This window comes from Parasteatoda tepidariorum, chromosome 1 (assembly GCF_043381705.1).
Source record: "Parasteatoda tepidariorum isolate YZ-2023 chromosome 1, CAS_Ptep_4.0, whole genome shotgun sequence".
Lineage (NCBI taxonomy): Eukaryota > Metazoa > Arthropoda > Arachnida > Araneae > Theridiidae > Parasteatoda > Parasteatoda tepidariorum.
Window position 1 is genome coordinate 12,732,117 of NC_092204.1, and position 23,160 is coordinate 12,755,276.

The window sequence follows — 23,160 nt, forward strand, 5'->3', positions numbered from 1 at the left end:
AATATTTACTTTAGAGTGTAACACCAAGAAATTATTTAAAATGCATTTTTTTTTTTTAAAGTTTGGATATAAATAATTCCTTAAAACTGAAAAATACCATCAATAAACACTGAAATAAGCTCCAACAATGACAGACTTTGTTACAACTTTAGTTGTTGGTGAAAATGGAAATATACTAAACTGTTTCAGAAGTATTTTTGTTTTTTAACTTATTCAAGCATACATACAATAAATAGCAATAGATTGAACGTCACTCACATATGTTGCTTACTTGGATTTTGCCTTGTTTTTCTTTTTCAACACCAGTATGGTATACATGTATAACCATATGGTATATATAAGTAATTTAAAGCAATCAAATGCAAAGGGTATGCGTGTATGCATACATATATAAAAACTAATCTGCAATATATTTTCAGCTTTGAAATGTTAGCAAATATCATGCTACAATCTGCTTTCAGTTGGATCCCTTTTTTCCAAGTTGATTCTGAAGGACACACTTTGCATTAGACTACTTTAAATACTTATTTTTAAATTAAGAGATTTCAATTAAAATTTTCAATCAGTATTACATATTGAAGCATTAAATTTAGGTATTATTTAAACAGAATAATATAAACGAAATATAAATCCAAATATATGTAGAAACATGGCTTGTTGCTGTTCTTGACCCAAACAAAAATATAGATGAATTGAACAGCTTAACTTAGCATAGGAAGATAAGCTACTCTACATATGCTAGGCTTTAATTAATAATTTAAGTTAGCTCTGTGAAATGGAGCACAATAACTTTCAAGGTAACCCATCTACGTAAAAGCAGTCAATTTCAATAACTACTTAAATTTCATTTTCATTGTGTATTTAAAAATGTAAAGCAGTTACCTTACGTAAATTAATGCGCTATTATTGCTCTAACAGTTACTAAAAACAAATATTTCCTAATTAAGCTCCATTAATTTCGATAAGTTTATTCCTAAAAACTAAAATTTTGTTTTTTTTTTGACTTCACTTTCATTTAAATAAATAAAAGTTACCTTTGTAACCGTGCATATAGTGTTATGAACTAGAAAATCAGTTTTGAATCTTTAGATATATGCTAAACGATATTGCGAAGAAGTTTTGATCTTAAATCTTCTAAATGATATATCTATTAATATTTAATAACCTCAAGAAATTTTAAAAATTGTAAAAAATTTGTTATTTAAAAACACTAAAAAAGTTAAGATTCCAACTACATGAAAAAAAAAGAAGCAATATTTCATAGATTTCTTTTAAACCTTTAACAGAAGAGTTAAAAAAAAGAAGAGAATTAATGCTTCTCCTTGATTAATACATTTGTATAGAACTAAAATAATCCAAAAATAATAATTAAAGTCCTATTTTCAAGGGGAAAAATGTGTAAATATAATACTGACAAATACCTTAGCGCAAACTTCAAGTCAGTTCAAGGTATAGCATGGGCACTTATTTTTAAAAACCAACCATTATTTTCCCAAAATAAACAAGAACCTTTACAGTTAGACTGATGGTCAAAAACATATATTATACATATACATATTTAAAAATCAAAAATACTTCATAGCATCAATCTAGTATACTTTACAATCACTAATAATGCAGTATGAAAATCCAGATATTATTATTTGATAAAACTGTTTCCAAGAAAACATTTTTATTGTAAACCAGCCAATCAAATCAAATTTATTTATTCCTATTAACATATGCAATTTTGAAAACTCTGAGTATCATTATTTCTGATGAAATTCTTACTTTAAAATATAAGCAAGTTAAAACAAATAAGAAACCTGCAAATGTATGCAATTGTAAGAGAGAAAAAACATTTAAAATAATAAAAGGGAGAAAAATTCTCCTTCATAGAATAAGAATTAGCTGAAAAGCTATTCTTAGATTCGCTTAATCTCATTAGTAGCTTATCCACCCAATCTATATTCTTATCAATGTGAGATGTCTATCAATCTAATAAGTGTAATTACAATACAAAACATATTTAATAAAAAATTTATAAGTATTTTTTGTAAGTTAAAGTAAAATTAAGGTGCTTTTATTAGTAATTTTATTTCTAATATATTCATTAACGTAATAACAACCTAACATATTTATTAATGCATCTGACAGATTAAATCTTATGGTCAAAAAAATTAGTAACTAGTCTTCAAATGTGAGTAAAAGATCATTTCTATCAAGTAATGTAATACATAATTACGCCTGGTTTAGTATTGCAATTCGAAGACTCCAGTTACATAAAAAAGGTTTGTCCCAATTTGTTTGAATATGTAAAGTTGAACTATACATTTCCAGGGTCTAATTTAAAGAAATTAAAATTTTTTAAAAAAATTAACTGCTAAAAATAAAATAAAAATGCTAATATGTATTATATTTTTCTATACAAATGACCAGATTTTTAAAATTAAAAATTATATTCATAAAATGCAAAAAGATCCAATATGCAATCCAAAACAGAATTTCTGAAACTAGAATAGCAATAAATATATCAAAATATTTGTAGAACATGCTGAGTAACACAGATACTTAATACAAATAGCATTAAAATTTTAAATTAAGAAGAATAGTTACACAAATGAGTGACACATTTTGAAAAATTTCTAAATGTTTATAATTAAATTAAAAAGATTTATTTAAACTTATATTCAATTTCGTCCTAAACGATGCTATCCACCGACAGGTATAACTTTAAAAGGCTAATTCTGATGGATGTAAAATTTCTATATTTCTGAATCTAAATTTCTGAAAATTTCATAAATAATTATTTCTTCCTACATAGGTATATAATTGTATATTATTTTAAGAATGCTTATGGAAGTAAAATTTTTTAATAGTTATAAATTCTAAGATTAATACAATTGAAAAAGTTTTTTTACAGGGGAAAAAACCTTAATGTTAAGCAACATAAGTTAAAGGAAAATAACTAAAATTTAATCTTCAATTAACTTTCATCTGTTTTCCAAATAACTAACAAAATCAATAAAAACCAAATTAAGGAAAAAATAAATACTCTTCATAGATATATTAAAACAAGTCACCTAGTAAAATTTGTTGTTTAATGTTTGAAATAAATACCTTCATTTTACAGTACTGATGCAATAAAAGAAAACAAAAAACCAGTATAAATTAAATAATAATTCCATACATCAATAATTAAATGTAAGAGATGAATCAATAAATGAGAAACTACAAAATCCCACCTACAAGATTTGTTACTACTGTATTTGCTGAAAATGATAAATCAGTATACAGTCACTAAATTCATTGCATAAAAATTTGAAACAATGTTGTTTATAAGGCTACATGCTATGCAAACTATGTTAAATATTACTGAACAGTCTTTAAGAGTGAACTATTAAATTTTTGTTACTTTTACTAGTTCTATTAATTAAAATAGATGTCGGATCTAAAATCTAAATTTTTCGATTTTTTAAAATTGATTATTTAAAATCTGCATTTGCATTCGCTGAAACTGGGAGGTTATAAATCAGGACAAAATATTTTTCATCAGGAAAACCAGGCCAACCACAAACCCTAAATAAATTACCATAAAAAATGGCTTTTAGTTACGTAAACAAATAAAAACCATATGGTCCAACCATCAAGAGAAAAAAATCTTGCCTTTCGACATGTTAATGTCAATCATCATGACTGTTGTTATTAGTATACCTAGTATTACTGCAATGTTATAGGAAGTTAGACTGAATTATAATAAAAGATTACACCCCAACAGTTCAATGGTTATTTTCTTCTTGTGAAAAGTTAAGAAAAAAAAATTAGACAAATAGAAAGTTATTGGACGATGCAATATAAAAATTTTAGAACAATAAACAACAAGAATTGCTAAGTGACATTTTTATAACATTCTTCATAAGTACTTAAAAGTAAATTAATTAATTTAATACAGCAAATACTTTTATTCTAAGAAAAAAATTATTTCATATAAGGCAGTTGAACATCATATTATACTAACATAGATTACTATTAGTGTCAGAAACTCTGTTTTAAAAATAAATAAATTAGACCTGATGTAGGGCAGCTAAAACAGTTCGATTGATGAAGTAAAAAAATAAATATTAATCATGAGCTAAAACACAAGTTATTAGATAATTAAGTTTAAAGGTCTTAAACTTATCATACAAGCTAAATTTTTGTTTTGTTAAAATACAATCTTCAGTCCTTCAATGAATTAAAGACTGAATTTAAAACATTAAAAATATTTTGACAACATAAAAGTAAAGATACTTAACTCTCTTTGTGCTGAAATATGCATCAGCACAATATTTTAGTATTATAAAAAATTAAATAGATATTTGTAAGTCAAGCACAACAAAAGCAAATAAGATGAATTACATTAAATAATAATAAATATTGAGTTTACACAGAACAAAATATATTTCTATAATTCTTTAATTTTTGAATCAGAATACAACTATTCAGAGCTTCATCTTAGATGCATTTAAATTCACAAAACAAAAGTCGATTGAAATTTTTGTTACATTTATCATTTCATACAAAATAAAATATAATATAGTAATAACATAAGGAAAGGCTATATTATAACATCAATTAAATTAAATAGAACACATTCATGGGAATTCAACATTCCATGATAATAGAAAGCAATGTGACTGAAGAAATGACAATGTATATTCAAAGTTGATACATTTTTTAAATAGTATAAGTCAAAGATGAATTAATTTGCGATGTTGCAGGTAAACTGCATATAATTGTAAATATTTTAGAAAAATGATCGTCGAATGCACAGTTTTAAATAAATTGACAATATATCTCTCTTTTTAAAAAAAATAAATAGAAAATAAACAGCTAAGTAATTTAAAACTTAAATTTTTAAGAGTCAACTAGCAAATTAGTAATACTTTATTTAAATTAAATAAAATAACCCAGTTAAAACTCTTTGAACTTATCAACATGGACGAAAAAAGAAACAAAATCTAAAAGAAAATTTACAATCACTATGAAGATAATTTAGAAGCCCTAAAATTTTAACTTTTCCAAAACCACCAAAGAGAAATTTATCAGTTTAATATAGACTGACAAACAAATGAATCAGAACTGAAAATGAATAGAAAGAAAAATAGGCTTAAATAAAAAGCAGACAGAATTAACAATCACTATTAAAAATATTTTGCACAAAGAAAACAGAATTTCACTGTTCTCAATCAACACTGTTCACAAATGAAGGAGAAGTCAAATTAAAATTTTGAATAAGTACAAAATTAGCTGCAAAAATAAATAACTGAAGAATCAGATCAAATCTACCTAAATTAAATGCTACATTTCCCTATATTGGTAAAAGAAATGGAATTTAATTCATATAGTAGCTAATTATTATCCGATAGTACAAAAGTATGAACGTGGTCTTTTTAATAATAATAAAAAAATTACAATCAATTACAAAAAATTGTTTTCACTCAATTGAATTTTAATAGAAACTGAGTAAAGTGAATTTACCAGTGTAAAGACACCAAGTAAGAAATCTTAAATTTTACAGAACATGAAAGTTTAATAATAATATCTCAAGAAAAAATAACCATAAAAAAATAAAACAAGACCAATGAAAAAGAACCAGAAAGATAAAACTAACTTAAAGTGCAAAAAATAATATATAGTATTGTGAGCACTATTGAATCACAATATTTTAGCTAACATACATTCCATTATTTAATTGTCTTTCCTTTATGCAAAGAACCACTTTCTTTGGATTAATAAATAAGGAAACTGTCAGCAAAACAGCTTTATGCATTATGTCAAATAGCAAGAAATGATGTATACTGATGTTCAGATAAATGATGTATCTGCAAAAGCACTCAGAGGATGTTAATTATGTTAAAATTCGGTAACATTTTGAAAAGAAGAAAAAAACTATGGAGGAAGAAAATGAATAATTCAAGAAAATTTGCTTGTTACATATATTATTTTTTTTTAAAAATAAAAACTAACATAGGTGATCACTTACTGGAAAAATAAATTACAAACTGAATACAAAACATTTATAAAAAGAAAAATCTATCGGCTAACACAAACGGATTGCATAAAATATCCCGATAGTCTTCTCCCAGAAAAAAAAGCAAAAAATGCTTCTTATTAGGTTTAAATGAGTCTTTCAATGAAGAAATAGATTAGCTACACGTTAAATGCACTCAACAAAAGAGAATGACTGAACAAATTAAAAAAAAAATCCAAGTAAAAATGTGATAGAATTTTTTTTGTCAGCATTTGTTAAATATATAATTTTATACACTGATTCATCCCTCGCAAACTGAAAATCTAAAAGCTGATGTAAGGACAGACAGAAAAGCAATAAAGATAAAATACAAAATTTTTTCTTCATACACAACAGCTTAAGATTAATTAAAAAAAATGTTTAAATGATTTAAAAAAAATCAAAGATTTCTTTTAAAAAGAAATTTGCTTGTATGATTACAATAATAAACTACAGAAGTAACAAGGATGAGTTTTCAAAATTTTCAGAATCATGAAATATAAAATTCAGACACAGGCAAATGAATAAAAACATGCATTTTTACTTTAATGCATAGAAACTCAACAATTCACTTACATTTATATTTGAACACATTACCTGTTTGCAAAACAGCTAAAATACAAATAGCATTGTACAAAACTACAAAAACTATATCAGCCACATTGCTTTTGATTTGGAGGTAAAATAGCTTAAATAAAGCTATATGAATAATAGCAATTTTTCGAAAAAATGTATTATGAGAAAAAACAAGCAATTAATATAAAAAAGTCCTAATTATATCTTCTTTCTTCAAGTTTTGGAATAGTTCACTTTAAGAATCACCAAAATAACTTCAGTAATTAGGGGAGTAGAGACACCTGAATCATAGCAAGGTCCAGCATGTATCTGCATAAAAGGTTTTATGATTTAAATTAGTGAAGAACAATGAAGTGATACTGAAGAGAAAATGAGTATTTACAATTGAGATATTGGATATTAGATATTACTTGAGATATTGAGATTTAAAAATTATGGTTCCAATTTTTATTTAAATTTGTCATTCTAAAAGAATTTTTTAAAATTTTTAATCAGATACTTAAAACAATAGAATTTATTTTTTACTCCATACCTTTGATATTTCTTCTGAAAGCTCAGAGCTTGTTGTGCTTCTTTAAATTTTATAACAGCTTTTCTTTCATTTTTCACTAAGTTAATATTCTGAAAAATAAGTAAAGATTTACTTGAAAGAAAAAAATGCACACATAAATAAAAGGCCATATTCTAAAATATGTATCATTAAACTAACATATTACAGGTAATGTGCAAGCATAACATGTCATACATACAACTTAAGCTGTAAAAAAGACAACAAATGCATTATAAATGCATAATAATTTAATTTTACTAAAAACAAAAGCAGGTACAAAAAATAGTGTTATAAAAAATTAGTTAAAAACGATAAGTGTAGCTGACCAAAAGATAAAACTTAAATTTTTTTTTTTTTTCAGAAATGAAAAATTTTACTGTCATGTTTAAAAATTGTGTTGAATATCCTAAATCAAATTCGAAAAAACAACTAATGAAAACAATGTTTTTGTATAACTAAATACCACCATTCAGAAGTTGATGTCAGGTGCAGAATACTGCTGAGAAAAAAAATACAAGAAGCTATTTAGAGTGATTGATGAAGTAGAGATGTTTTAGTAAGTTCTTTTGAACTATTGCCATCATAAAATGCATAAAAAAATATCTATTTATTTATTCAGCTAGATAATTTAGCTTATTAGGTTTTTAGTCTAAATTAACTAGATTCTAAGTATTTTTTCAAGAACAATTTAATTTAGCCTCTTGAATTTTTGTCTGTTTCCATATCTAGTAATAGACAAGACACAACATCATAAAATATAAACGGTTTTCTTTTAAAAATTCAAAATTATACAATATTAATAATGTTAAAATTACGCAGGAAAAATAAGAGGTAATACAGTAAAAGACATGACAATTTTCATCAGACTTTCCTGGCAAGAATATCAACGAATTATGAAATACAGATAGTACAGAATAATTAATTCAAAATTCGCTTTTCCATTTGTCTTTCAGAACATAAATTTGCAAGTTTTAGAACTTAACAAATATGTTTTAAATCTATTTTTAATATATAGTTAAAAATACAATTTTAGATAACTCTTTATTAAATAAATTCAAATTCTGAAAAAAATATTGTTGAATAATACTTCGCTGAAAGTGCCGAATATTCGTTACTTCTCTAGTATTTATCAAGATTCAAATCGATATCTTTTCTAGTGAAGGTTTAAAATCTCATTCCTTTTTTTCTGTATCACGAACTATTTCAAAGTCGAATTCCAAGTTCCTATCTCCATGATTTAATAAAATGTAAAATAATAGAATAAACTTAAACATGCCAAATTTAGGTTTAAATATTTTAAAGTTAATAGTGAAGAAAACTATTCAAAATATTTAAAAAAAATATATATATATAGATACATATACAGAGACATTCAAAAGTCTCCGGCTACCGGAAAGTATACATTAATTTCTTTCAGCTTTTTATACAAGCAACTATAAAAAAATACATATATTGTTTAAAAAATGCAAATAGAAACTGTGCTGTATTAAAAGACAAATAATTTTCCTCCTAATTTTTATTGCAATTAAATTAAATTTTGCAGCTGCAGATTTTTGTACACGACTGTAAATACAGTTGAAGATAGGCAAGCAGAAGGTTTAAAACAAATAAGAATAAATTGAAAAAAAAACCTTCACAACTCCAACTGCAGAGCATAATTTCCGTAACTGTCCCACATCTGTTGAGGATGATAAATTTTCAACACAAACAGTATCACTTGAAGAGTTTTCTGGTTGTGGTCCCTACAAATAAAAGTTATCAACTATGCTTTTAAAGGATGAATATAACAAAGAAAAAAAAAAGAAAAGATTTAATGCCTAAAACAAATTATTCTAAAATTATTTTGAATTGAAATTTTTACAACAAAACACTATGTGCATACATACCAATACAATATATAAATAATAGAAATTAATTAATATAAATAAGACAGAAATAACAAAAACTCAAAACTGCTAAGATTATAACAATATCACACACACTGTAATATAATGAATAAATAAAAAGAAAATTTAAAAAAAATTTGTATCTACCAGTCTAACTTTCATAAAAAAAACTTTATATGTAAAATAAGTGTTAAAAAGACAACTAACAAGATCAACATAATTTTCTTTAAAAAAAGCTTTGCACTAAAAAAACATAAATTAGTAGTCTAGTAAAAATAGCAATTTTCATTTAATAAAAAAAATATATTAAAAAAGAAATAGTCTTTGGTACAAATTTACTATCTGATTTTAATAATAATAAAAAAAAATGTAACTGTTGCAGTGATATTTTTTTTAGAAATAATTATAATAGATGTTTGATTTATTTATACTTTGTATTTTATTGGTGAATTGTTGGAATGCATTTAAAAAAAAGTTATTTCCCAAATTTTGCCCAGAATGAAAACTTAAAACTTATAAAATTTGAAACTGTTTCTTCTTTTTTTTTTTTTGAAGTTTAATACTAATCCAGTCTACGCATTTTAGGATAATACCCTATTACAGCGACCTTCATCATCAAGATTCTTTTTTACGTCAGTCTGGTGCACAAGGCTTTAAGTCTCGTCCTCCATTGTTAGCACACTTTGCAGTTGTTTATAAAATTCCTTTACAATAACTGTCAGCATTATTAGTTGGGGCATAAATGCCTGTTTACACGGTCCAATTTCTTGAATCCGAGAAATTGGACGGATTTCTCTGTCAAAGAAATTGGATGATTCGTTGACACTATCCAAGTTCTTGAATGTCGAATTTGGAACTAAATGACATAATTTGCTGTTAATGACATAATTTGGTCGAATTTGGACTAAAATATATGAAAACCCACAACAAAATGACATAATTTGCTGCCATCTTGTTGACGTCACAAAACCTAAGACGCTGATTGGTTAAGGGAGAAAAAACTTGGATGGAAAGTAGAACATGCTCTACTATCGTCCAAGAAGTTGGACCAAGTTCTTGGATGTTTGTTTACACGATCCAAGCTCAAAGCAAAACAAGTTTCCATCAATATCAATCAATCTCTGTCCAAGAAATTGGATCATCTAAACAGGCCTTAAGTTTGGATGACATTTAATTTTATACATTACAAGGACCTTACCATTATAAAAACAAATAAAGTCTCATTTGCTATTTCAAAATGTTTAGAACACACAACCAACATCATATACTACATAAATTCAAAATTTTAATTTTGTGAACACATAGAAATTTAAATGGAGTGTTACTGATATATTTAAACTGTGGGATAAAAATCTGAAAATCACATACAGTTGTTTTTCATACATTTCCCAATCTTTGTAAGAAATATACAAAAAGAAATATTTTCATGAGAATGTGAAAATATTTTTCAGATAATTACAAATTAAAACATTTTAATTGCTTCTAAAGTCAAAATTAGCTTTTATAACATCTTTCAAATAATCAATATTAATCTGCTTTAATTTAATTAGTATTTAGTCCTACTAACAACTTTTGAAATAAACTCAAAGACAAAGAGTTGTCTACAATAGTGTATAAGAGACACATTAAGTGTAATTAGTGACATCTACAATAAAACTGAATATCAAGATACATACTTTAATTCTATTTCTTACAAAAACTGGCATTTTATAGGTAAAAAATTTTTAATGGGAAAAAATACTACTTTCAGTTCCTTTTTAACTGCTGAAACTTCAAACAATGAACTTTAAACTAAGACTACATATTTAACAATAAATGACAATAATAACTGCTTTCATCAACAAAACTATTTATTTATAAGAAGTCAACAATCGAAGTTCAATCCAAAATACTTTAGAATTTTTAAAACTTAACTCCACACCAACTTGGCAGTTACGGAGAAAATAGAGTAAATAATGTTGCATAAATTGCTCACTGATATTTTTGCAGTTGCAACCCAAAATACTTCTTACAGAGAGAAATTATGTATATATATATTATTTTTAATCATTTCAGAATTTCAGCTAGCCATTTAAAATAATTACTCTAACACTACTCCATTTCGTTCGAACTATTATACCATATTTATTTTTACAAACCTGAAAGGCAAAGTAACAAAAGAAAAACGAATTTGGTAGATAATATTTTGACTAGATTTGCATTAATATAAGTATGTTTTATTTTTCTCCTACGTAAAAAATTAATGCTCTTGCACTAAAAAAATCATTAAAAAAATTTATGAAACATGCATCTGATGACAAGTTAAAAAATTCTGAGATTATTGTGTTATTACTTGGGTTAAAATTATTTTAAAGAAAGAGTATAAATTTTCTGAAACAACTACATCATATAATATAGCACTCATTAAAAAAAAAAATAGTACACAAGTGCATGATCTTCAATTCTTTTTTTTAAATTTGAATTGAAGATCATGCACTTGTGTACTATTTTTTTTTATTTTGAGTATTATTCTGAGTATTACTTGGGTTAAAATTATTTTAAAGAAAGAGTATAAATTTTCTGAAACAACTACATCATATAATATAGCACTCATTAAAAAAAAATAGTACACAAGTGCATGATCTTCAATTCAAATTTTAAAAAAAGTTCAGGATTGGTAAATTTAATTAATCAAGTTTTTTTCTTCCTTATATCATTATTCAAGAATTCTAAAAATTCTGAAACTACAAAACAGGTAGATTAGTTAAGATACTCAGTTAAATTTCTCAAAAATGAGCAATATTAGAATTGTTTAATAACTCGGATGAATAAAGGTAAACACTACAGATTGACAGAAAAGTGGCTAAATATAATTATATAAAAATAACATTTACTTCTTGTAAGTTTTACAAACTTAAATTAAGTGTTTCTTATAATTTTACAAACAAGAGCAACAGGCTTTACTTGACAATGCCTATTAACAAATTATTTACAAAAGTTAGTAAGTCAAGTTCACTTAAGTTTTAACACATTATTAAGCTAAGGTAATACTAAGTTTAAGCATATAAAGCTAAGTTTAGCTTAAGAAATTGAGAGCAAAAGCTACTTCGCTCATTGACACATCAACTAAATATACTTACAGATTTTGGATTTATCTGATTTGCATTTGTTTCATCAGCCACTGGGCTTTTTGCTGGCAACTTTTCATTTTTAGGGGGTTCAACTGGTTTTGGCTGTTGCTTAGTTTCACGCTGAGTAGACATTTGCTTTTGTTGAGCAGCATTAGGCCTTGAAAATCTTTGCTTTCGATTAGAGTCCTGATAAAATGGTGCTCGGTGAGGCATTGGGTTATTTGAATCAAAGAACTGTCTAGGTTGATTTACTTGGTTGTGGAAGTGGGGAGGCGGGAAGCGATCAGGAGGAAACATGTCCATTCCTCTGGGTCGGAAGTTTTGAAACCCAGGTCTTTGTGGTCTATGTCCAGGGTGAAATTGTTGATTAGGATGATCAAAATGTCCAGGAGGACCAAACTGATGATGTTCATTTGGTTGCGGACCATGAAAATCAGGATGGTTCATATCTTGGGGATGAAATCGTGGGCGGTTCATGTCACCTGGGTTTTGGGGGTGGAATGATGGTCGATTAGATTCAAATCTAAACTGATTAAAATGTGGTCGCTCCCCAGGGGGCCTAAAGGCTAGAAGCGGTGGTCTCGGTTCATGGAATGAATGAGCTGGTGGCATAGGCATTCTCATTTCATTCATTGGTGGCCCGGGAGCTGGACCCCTCATTCTTGGTTGGTCCATAAAAGGAGGAGTTGAGAACTGTGGCCCTCTAGGACCTTGGAATCGAAGAGGTGGTGGTGGCCCAGATCTTTGTTGGAAAGGTCCACGGGGATTTTTAAATTCTTTCTTTTGAAATCCAGGTCTATTTCCTAGACGTGACTGAATTGGACCTTTGCGAGTTTGCTTGATGTTGGGTTTTACAGGGTTAGAAACACTTTTCTGTTGATTTGTATTTGAAGAAGGGGAGGGTGTGATTTCTTGTTTATTCGTTCCAGTAACTTTTTTTAGAGAAATTATTTTTTTCTTTGGAGCAGCTGTTGGTGTTACATTCTTGGGTGCCGTTTGATTGGGAACATTATTGATGAGCTGTTTATTAGCAGCGACTTTGTTTTGCATAGGTACATTCTCATTACCAGTTTTCTGTGTCTTTAAAACAGCCTGTAATGAAGAAATATTAATACATAATTCATGAAATTGGTAAAAGTTAATTACACACTAATGTAAGACAGTAAAAGTGAGGCAGTTTTATTTCAATACAAAATAAATAAATAATTTGCAGTTGTTTGCAAGGGCAACTAGCTGACTTGCAGAGTTAAAATATGCTTAATTTTCAAAGAGTTTTTATTTTGATCAGTTTAGGAGCTTTTTGTGACTTAGACATGAAAAAATAGGCACATAAGGGACAAAAAATTAAAAAAGAAAAGAAAACTTAAAAACAGGTGACTTTCTTAAATTTTTTACAAAAACAATTAAATCATTTGTTACAAAAAAGTAAATTTTTATATTAAAAGAAAACAGCAGGAAAAAGAAAAATTTTAAATATATATAAATGTTTAAAAAAATAGGTTAAAAACTAGAAGAACAAGAGAAGATTTTTTCTTTGTATTTTTTTTAACTAGTGAGCTATTTTAAGCAGATTCATGTCATGTAAGAATATGTATAATATATTTCGTAACATTTAAAATCTAAATTATTTTCTCAATAAAAAAATAAATAAAAATCATCATATCATATAATCAGAAATTTTTTTATATTACAACATTGAATTGAGTGCAGAATAAAGTCTATTTTTAGAGACTAAATATTTTTATATAATTAAAATTAGTTATTATTTTTTGCTTTCTTTTCTGGTAAATCATTTGAATGCACAAGGGTAAGAAAAAGGGTCTTGGTAATAAATCAAAGCAATTAATGGCAAATACATGCTTTCCCTTGGCGAAAACTATTTTATTAATGTGTACATGTCATTGGCATTTTCGATTTCATGATGGATAGAGGTGTTCTCTGGAACTTGGCCCTACAGCCACCTGAGCCAGTTTCATTTAGCAACTCATATGTACATCATTAAATGAAGAATACTTCTTATATTGATTGAGCTTCACATTTTCAAAAATAAAAGATTCTTATTATTTATCATATTTGATTCTTCCTTAAAGCAGTTTATCATTTCTAATACATAGTAAAATAATTTAAAAATGTGTAAATACAAATCGAGATATTGGATTTTTAAATGGCGAGAATCTGAGTTCCAATGAACGGTTTTTAAATTGCATGAATACGAATTGCAACGTGTAACTTTTGAATCAGGTAAATACAAAAATCGATGCTTGATATTAAAACTCTGTGAATAAGAATCATAATTTTAGTGGATTCCAGTGTAGTTCCAAAAATTCTAAATGGTGAAAATCAGCCAAACTAAAAGAATCAAATTAGTGGATTTCTGTCAATTGGCAGAAGAATCACATGCATGTTTTGTTAGCCTGATTTGGCCAAAGTTAAAAAATTTGAATTTCAGAGAGCAAAATCCCGTTACAATTTCATCGGATAATAAGTTTTTGATTAACAGAAGTCCGAGAACCAAAGGTCTTCCGCTATATTCTCAGAAAAATCATATGCTCTGCTCTGAACTTTTAGACTCTGAAGAATGATTCGAAAAATCCGGAATTCCAGTGTACATTCTGCATACAATCACTCTTGATAAATACAATGCAGAGATAAATTTTTTTTTAAATGACTAAATTAAGGTACATTGTAGAATTGTAACTGTTTGTCACTCCTTGCAGGTTCATGGTTCAATTTAAACTATATAAATATTTTTTACCATTTTTGGTTCAGCAGCATTTACAGTGGGAGCAGGTTGAACCGGCTTTTTCCTCAGCACCACAATCTTCTTTTTAGCAACTGGTGTCACATTAGTCGGGGGCACTCCAATTCTTTCTTTCACACTTAGCTTTTGTTGAAAAACTAAAGAAAAAAGGATGTGATTAATCCTCAGGATTTAAAAGCTAATCCAATATTTAACAGGAATAAACAAAGTCATGTCAGATTTAGAAGAAAGATATATTACAGTTACCTCTGAAACTGGAATATAGTGAAGTTTTTAGTACAGGGCGCGTAGCCAGATTTTTCATCAAAAAATAAGCATCTTTTAAGTACTTTTTCAAAGCATGCAACAAATATTTGTAATCACTTTCCAAAGAAAAAAAAATCATAATTAGGATCTGTGCAGTAATAAAAATTATTTTTTTCTACTTATTTTATTCTTGTTGGCATCACTACCACCTATATAGAAGAAGGAAAATAATTTCTACCAACTTTCAGTTCGGGAGTGAAATAAGTATTCAATATTCAGAACTTTTATTTTCTCTTCGATAAAAGGAGGTTAAGAAAGAGCTCGTTTTTTAACTAATTGTTGATACGAGAATCGGTAAACTCTACTTAAAATTAAAATTTAACCAATCAAAAATTATTAATTTCATCTGTAGAATGTTAATAATTTTGATAAATTAATTTATTATTTTAAAATTTGATTCAATATTAATTAAATCAGCAGATCTGTATAATATACAGGAAATATGTAACCAGTGGGGAAATTGTTTTAACTATTACTAAAAAAAAAAACAAATCTCTCGAAAGAAAGCTTGTCTTGTACGAATTTTAGAGAAAATTCTCTTTACTTTTTCTTGAAAATACCGTAATTGGAAAACTGAGATGTTCAGCTTTAAAATTATCTTAAGAGAATTAAGATAGATTTTTATTTTTTTCTGTATTGCTTAGCAATCTTTTGTTTTTGTAGGCATTATGATAGCATGCTATTTTTAAAAGAGTTTCTGATCTATACTTCTTTTAATGTTTTATGGTAATTTTTTTCCAGGAAAATACTATTTTTCAGCTTTGAAGTTTCGTTTCAAGAATAAAGAGGATTTCTTTTACATTTCTCTCTCTCTCTTTTTTTCTTCTTAACTTAACAATTTTGGCTTTTTTTTTTTATGATAGTTAGTTTTTTATTTATCTTAAAAATTTCTTGTGGATAATTGCTATATTTTTTCCTCATACCAATTATATAGTTAAGTTTTGGATGATTTTAAATGACTAAAATTATTTATACATAAAAAATATTTATTAATAACATTTTTCGAAAAGAAATGTTGCTATCAAATATTCAGCATTGGGATGTTTTTAGTACATGGCCAAATCAGTGTTCATTATATTACTAAAATACAACCACAGGATTCAAAATAAAATATGGCATATCGTGTTTTGCATTTTTACGATTTTATACCAAATAGCGTATTTCATTTTCACATGATTTAAAAGCCGCTATTATAATTCTTGTCAAAGTAAATTATAAATTTAAATTCGTATTCCCGCGATTTTAAAATAATGTTAATTTTATCTAAGTTTGCTAATTAGTAATAATTTATAAGCCCATTATGCACTACCATAATCACTATTTCCAAGAACACTGCCATATATGAAAGAATAATTTTTCAAAAAATTTGGGTACAGTGAAGAACTTCTCATAGTGGACTTATTGCTTAAAACTAGGGCCCTATAAATTACGTGAAGATGCGGAAACCAGCGTAATTCACAATTATCCGCATAATTTACAATTTTCCGCGTATTCGCAGCATATCTGCATAATTTTTATTTTTCAGCAACATGTATTCGTTTACCAGATAAATTTCTCCTTAAGGGTTTTTTTTTCAATTGAAATATATCTTCATTTTCAATTCCAAGAATCTTTTTGGTCAGGTGGTCAGACCTTTCCAAGAATCTGACAGAGGTGAACAAATTCACAGAAAACTTTAAGAAATTGTTCAAGCATTGTCCTGCAAGAAAGCGCCGCTATTTAAAGTTTTTAACAAATGACAATAAGAAAGTTAAAACTTTGTCCAGTACCAATAAAGACACGGTGGAATTCCTGGTTTAAATCAGTGCAATATCATGCTGAATATTGTAATGTTTACATAGAATTTTTTAGCAGTGAATTAAACCTTACTCCTGACACTGCTTGTCTCAATCAGTGCAAAGTTTTGGTGGAAAGCAAGTACGTTTGCAAAGACTTTCAGTTCAATGCAGAACACGCTCAGATATTAATGGATACTCTTCTCTTTTTCGAAACATGTGGTGTATCTATTTACAAAGCTTACAATAAGATTTTTGATCTGAGGTCTAAACTTCGATGTAATTCTCAGGCATCATACTCACGAAAAGATTCACGCAGCGTATTTCTTCAAGAAGTGTTTCACAAAACAATTGCAAAGTTAAATAATTACTACTCTCCAGAACTAGACGTATTCAAAAAACGCTGGCCCAAGTTTAGTCAACCTACATTAAACTTCATGAAAGCTGCTCGAGTTTTCGATAAAGAACAAATAGTCAACCTCAATATTGAAGACGACGATGTGTCAGACTGGACGCGACGACTGGAATTCAGAGGTAGTCTCGGGGAGATTTCCAGAACTTACAAAAAAAGCAAAGACAAGTGCTCTCAGTGCTTCCTAATTCAGTAGATTGTGAAAGAGCTGTATCCTGCTACAGTCAAATTTTTACAAAACAAAGACAGAGTTTGAAAGAAAATGCAGCTTCTGGACTAACTTCTGCATGCATAATTTTTAAAAGACGCCGCATCCTAGCTGCATAATTTTTAAAAAATTTCCGCATAATTTATAGGGCCCTACTTATAACTACATAAAGTTCATCATAACAAGGTTTAATAGTATTCAGATTTACAGGATTTTCTGCCATCGTATAAATTTACAAAAAGATTTATTTTTCAACTTAAATGTTTTTCTGTTAAAAATTTTGGAAAACAGCTGGTCAAATTTAGGATAACCTGTAAAAATTAAAATTACTCATGACTCACCAGGTTGTGGCTGTTGTCGAACAGGATTAGAGGGCTCAATTTTGGTCTGAGTTAGAGATATGACATTTTTATTTTGTGAGGCTTGTCTTTTTTTCAACTCCGTAAGTCTCTGTGCAGCCATCTGTCTGCGACGCTCTTCTTTCTGCTTCAAAATTTGTTCTCTAAGCCTTTTTTGTTCTTCGATTTTCATTCGCAATTCTTTGGTTTCTTCATCCTAAAAGATGTCAATTCAAATTTTAAATCACAAACTTTACCACCAGTCACAATAATCTAAAAATAATCTCTCTCCAACGCTATATTTGTATATATATCAGTATAGAACCTTTTACCCAATATCCCCCCCCCCAAATTTTTTTTGATGGGTTTCCCAGCCATTTTAAACCAGAACGATTGAGGCAAAATGCAGAAATTTTAGTCACCGTTGAAGCTGAGTAGAGGGAAAGGTGTGAGGTCTTTGATTTATGAGGGGGAAATGCTTTATATTTCAGGGTGAGTAGCCAGATTTTTCAACAAAAAATAAGCACCTTTTAGTATTAAAAAATATTTTTTATCACTTTCCAAAAAAAAAGTAAATTAATAATTAGGTTCTGTGCAGTAATAAAAATGTCTTCTCTACCATTTAAAGTTCTTAATTAAAAAACAAAATATCAATAAAATTCAGAAACATTGTCAATAACTTTTCATAATCAAGATAAAATAACTAGCTTTGGATAAATATTGCAGAGTAATTTAGAACGATAATCAAAATGGCAAAGAAAAAAGAAATCTTTTTAAAAGATAGAAAATTAAGCACTTTTCACAAACCCCGAAAAAAAGCACCTTTAAAATTTTTTACATATCCTGCATATGCTTATCAGTGAACAGAGGATGGAAGGGTAATAAAAAAATACATCCCTATACTTTACCATATAAATATAAAAAAATAGAAGTGGAAATACTAATTTTTAATTAGAATATGAAAATGGCTAAAACATGACTATTTTTTCATCAATAATTAAATAGAAGTATACTCATCTGCACAGTATAAAACCTTTTATGCGGTTTTCAGAAAATTGGGAAAAGCTTAGCTTGCTTTCCACGTCATTTTTAAACTAGAACAACTGAGTCATCTTTAAAGTTGAATAGATGGAAAGGCGAGGGAGGTTCTTTTTTTCCAATTGAACACAGAACAGCAGCAGACTCAGATGAAGTGAAATGAAAATAAAATCTCAAAAAACTTTTTGCAAGCAATGCTATTGACTCCTAATTCTGACAAAACTTGTTCATAAATAACTAAATTTATTAACAGTTCTTAATTTCATTAAATATTTAAATTGATTTTCAGAAAACATTTAACTCTGCAACGGAGTAGACATGCTCAATCAAATTACAAACTGAACCCCCAAAAACAGTGCTTTCTGCTCAGTAGAAAAACCAACAGCTGGACGTCCAATTTTCGATACTTGCAAACCAAATGGAATGTTGTAATCACAGGGAAAGAGCGACTGTGTAAATCAGAGTATGAAATTCTCTTCCAATCTGTCGTTGCCAGTTTAATTTCAGGGTAAAATAGAGACATTTAAATGGCATTTTTTATTCATTTTAATTATGTTTATTTATTTTCAAAATAGAAATCAGATGGAACAAATGATTTTGTTTTTTGCTTCCATGGGGAAATATCATCAAACAGAAGGGGGCAGGGAAATTTTAGAAAGCTGCATCACTATGCTTTACTATATAAATATAATTAAATAAAGTGAATTGAAAATGCAAATTTTTAATTGGAATATTAAAACACAGCTTTTTTTTATTATTATTCAATATTAAAGTAGCAATCTAGATAAGTTGTATTGAATCCTTTTTAACAATCCAGAAAGTCAGGAAATTCAGACACCTAGGATAGCGTTGGTCCTCAGCATTCTGGATAATTTGTTCCCTACTATATATATACATAAACAACAAAATGAACAGAAAATTAAAACGTATTATTTAAACACATTGAAGATCCAATTAATAAATTCTACCTCTTCTTCAACCACAGCTTTTGATTGGGAAGTTGCAGGTTTTAGAGAAGACATTGTATCAACTAATGGAATTTCCTTGATATTCGAGTTAATCATACGAGTATTCTGAAATAAAACAGAGGAAATGTGTAGAGAAATAGTTTTACAATTTTATTCATAATACAAGTAACAATAATGATAAAAATATGTATAACTGTATAAGTTTAGTTAGTAATTAATCATTAAGATAGATATATAAATTGCTTGCTAAGTAATTTTGAGTTTCAAGAAGTAATTCCTGTCTGGTCTATGGACAAGTTGGGGTTAGATTTTTTTTTTTTTAAATTTCTCATATTTATTTTACTATCAAATTTATGTTGAGGTTCAGGATATATAAATTGTTATACCCAGTTTAAAAACATTTTATCTAATACATACTTTTATTTTTATCTAAACATTTTAACTGAATTTAAGGAGTTAATCCTTGAACTGAAATTTAACTAAAAAAAGAAAAAGCTACTGAAAAACTTACTTTAAGTATTTTATGCTTTTGAATTTTACATAATAGATTATAACATTATTCACTAGTACAGAGTGCAAAAAAAAAGGAACACCCTGAATAACTTTTGATCTAGTGGTCTTATCTTCATATATTAGGTCTCAATCTAAATGGTTTGAGTGGTTAACTTCAAATATGCTTATTAATCAGTGGAGACAATTAAGTTATATAATTAAACACAAAAACACACTATCTCTGAATAAACATATGATTTTGACAGATTCAGACTTTTTACCCACAAAGCATTTTTGGAAATATGGTCGAAACAGTTTGGTCAGGAGTAATGTTAATTTTAATTGTTAATAGTTTCTGATGATTTATATTTAAATATTTGATTTTTTTAAAACTATTTAATAACTTAGAAACTGTTTGATCCATTTTGTTCAAATTAAGCATTCTGCATGTAAAATTACATTTGTTAAAATGATAAAAAAATTTGTTTATTCAAAATGAGTTTTGACTTTTAAATAAAAAATAATCATAAAAGTTTTTTTTTGCATGAAATTATCTTCAGGTATGCATATTTTATAATTAAGTGGAAAAATGTTTCAATTCATTTAAAAATTTTAGAGATATGATGAAATAAATAGGCAAAAAGTTAACATTATCTAACATTAACCTTTTAACCACTCTCCTGAACAAATCATTGGAATATTTCCAAGATTATGACACCCCAGAATCACAATACGTTAATAAAAAGTAAGTTTATTCAGAGAATGTACGTTTTTGTGGTTGATTTCATAGTTAAAAATTCTGCCTGCACCAATTCAAAATATACGGTAAGGCTATAAGATTAAGGTCTTAGAATGTGAAAATCTGATGATTTAATCATAAGTTATTCAGGGTGTTCTGCTTTTGTCTTAGTACTGCATATGAAATATACATAAAAATATTTAAGCACAACCAAAAATGTACATTGAAGCCTTCATAATATTTTTGCTGGTTAATAATGATCTCAAATTGCTAGAGGAAAAGGAGAGAATCTTCACATTGTCCTTACATATGTAAACAATATTTTCTTGAAAATCACGAATTTTTCTTATTAAGCCAAAATTTTGGTTTTAATAATTGTTTCATGAATCTTTTTCAAAATAAAACCAACTATTTATTAAAAAATTTCTCATTCCGTTATCTCTTTAAATATGGGCTTCTAAGATCAAACTTAATCAAAAAAGTAAAATAAAAATTCATAAGACTCTTAATCTGCCTTCTATCTTGTTCTATGCAAATGAACCCCGGACTCTAAATGCAGAAACATATTCTGCCGTACAATTCAAAAAGAAACGCAAGTGCTTTATAATTGATTCCGAGAAAAGTGGCTTGACAACTATTTTCCTTCTATTGCTAATAATATGGATGCTAAAATAGAATTTCAAAAAGCTGATAAAAAAATGTATTTTTGGAAATTTTTTTGTTGCAATATGTAGCTTACCAAATAAAGATGCTAAATATATAAAAAGCTCAATTTTGATTTTTTTCTGAGTTACATTGATTTTTCAATTGCACGGCAGTATTGCACTCTCTTTATTTTTGAAAGAAAAATTGTCAGCATTATTTTTGACCCTGTGCAAGAGGGAGGCTGTTGGCAAACTAGATATAACTTAAAGTTATATAGGTTTATTAGGCAGCCATAGATAACACAGGTCATCCGGAGTAATAAGTTACGGCTTGGTTATGTCTGAAGAAGTCCAGAAAGTGATGTAGCAAAAATTGCCATTTTTAGGACTGAAGAGTGGCACCCATGTAGATGACACTGTAAATGACTTAAGCATCTTGAAAGCAAGAAAACAGGAGTGGCAATAAGAAACTTTGAAAATAGTGAATAGTTGAGACAGCCAAGGCCTGTTATAAAAAAGAAATTTTTTCACTAGTCATTTGCGAGGTAAATATAAACATTGAGTAAATATTAAAAATAAATTTTTTTGGGCTTACAAATCAAAAAAATTCGCTGAAAATGATAGTTTAATTTTTCTTTACATTGCAGCTATTGTTATGGTTGACATAAATTTAACTTAAACACGAATGGTAAAATTTTTTTAAATAGTTGCAAATAATCTTTTAAAGCTAGTAACAGTTCCTTAGCAATGGTCACTAAATTTATTGAATTTTTAAAAGCATAATGTCAGAGGGGTTTAAGAAATAATAAAAAACTTTTGAAAACATGAATAAAGCGAATTAAATAAACAGAATTTAAATTGGTACATTAAAAGACAAATACCTTTCTAGCAGGTATAGAATCTGTACGAGCAATTTTCATTGGGACTTCCTTAATATTAGAATTTAAAGGCCTTTTTTCTCCTTGTCGTGGAAAACGCTGATTTTGCTGCAGACTTTGTTTCCTTTGAAACTGATTTTGACGCATCTGTTGGTTTTGCTGTAAAGGTCGTAAGTTTTGTTGCAATGGTCGTTGATTTTGCTGCAGAGGTCGATTTTGATGTAAAGTATTTTGGTGGTGTGGTTGTGAATGCTGATTTGGAGGAAAAATATTCTGCCTGAAAAAAATTATAATAATAATTCTAAATTAATTTTGGTATAACAGGCCTTTCTTCATTGTTTACACACATAAACTACATATTTAATAAGTTTTAAAAATACTAGTATTTAAATAAACACAAAACTAAAGAGGCATAATTGAAATTTGTTTATTAAACACAGTTATTGTT

The 23,160-nt window shown here is 27.5% G+C and overlaps 1 protein-coding gene across 3 annotated transcripts in view; it reads right to left on the bottom strand.

Moving 5' to 3' along the window:
• Positions 1-4,418: 4,418 nt before the first annotated feature.
• The window catches only part of LOC107455260 (RNA-binding protein 33), a 58,212-nt gene continuing 39,470 nt past the window's right edge, over positions 4,419-23,160 (bottom strand). For all 3 annotated transcript variants that reach the window (XM_043045663.2, XM_043045666.2, XM_043045665.2), the window contains 8 exons: positions 22,716-22,989; positions 19,960-20,064; positions 17,957-18,170; positions 14,909-15,051; positions 12,163-13,245; positions 8,789-8,899; positions 7,140-7,228; positions 4,419-6,916 (listed from right to left, as the gene is read on the bottom strand). In XM_043045663.2, coding sequence (XP_042901597.1) covers positions 6,871-6,916; positions 7,140-7,228; positions 8,789-8,899; positions 12,163-13,245; positions 14,909-15,051; positions 17,957-18,170; positions 19,960-20,064; positions 22,716-22,989 — 2,065 coding nt within the window. In that variant the 3' untranslated portion in view covers positions 4,419-6,870. The remainder of the gene's footprint in view (positions 6,917-7,139; positions 7,229-8,788; positions 8,900-12,162; positions 13,246-14,908; positions 15,052-17,956; positions 18,171-19,959; positions 20,065-22,715; positions 22,990-23,160) is intronic.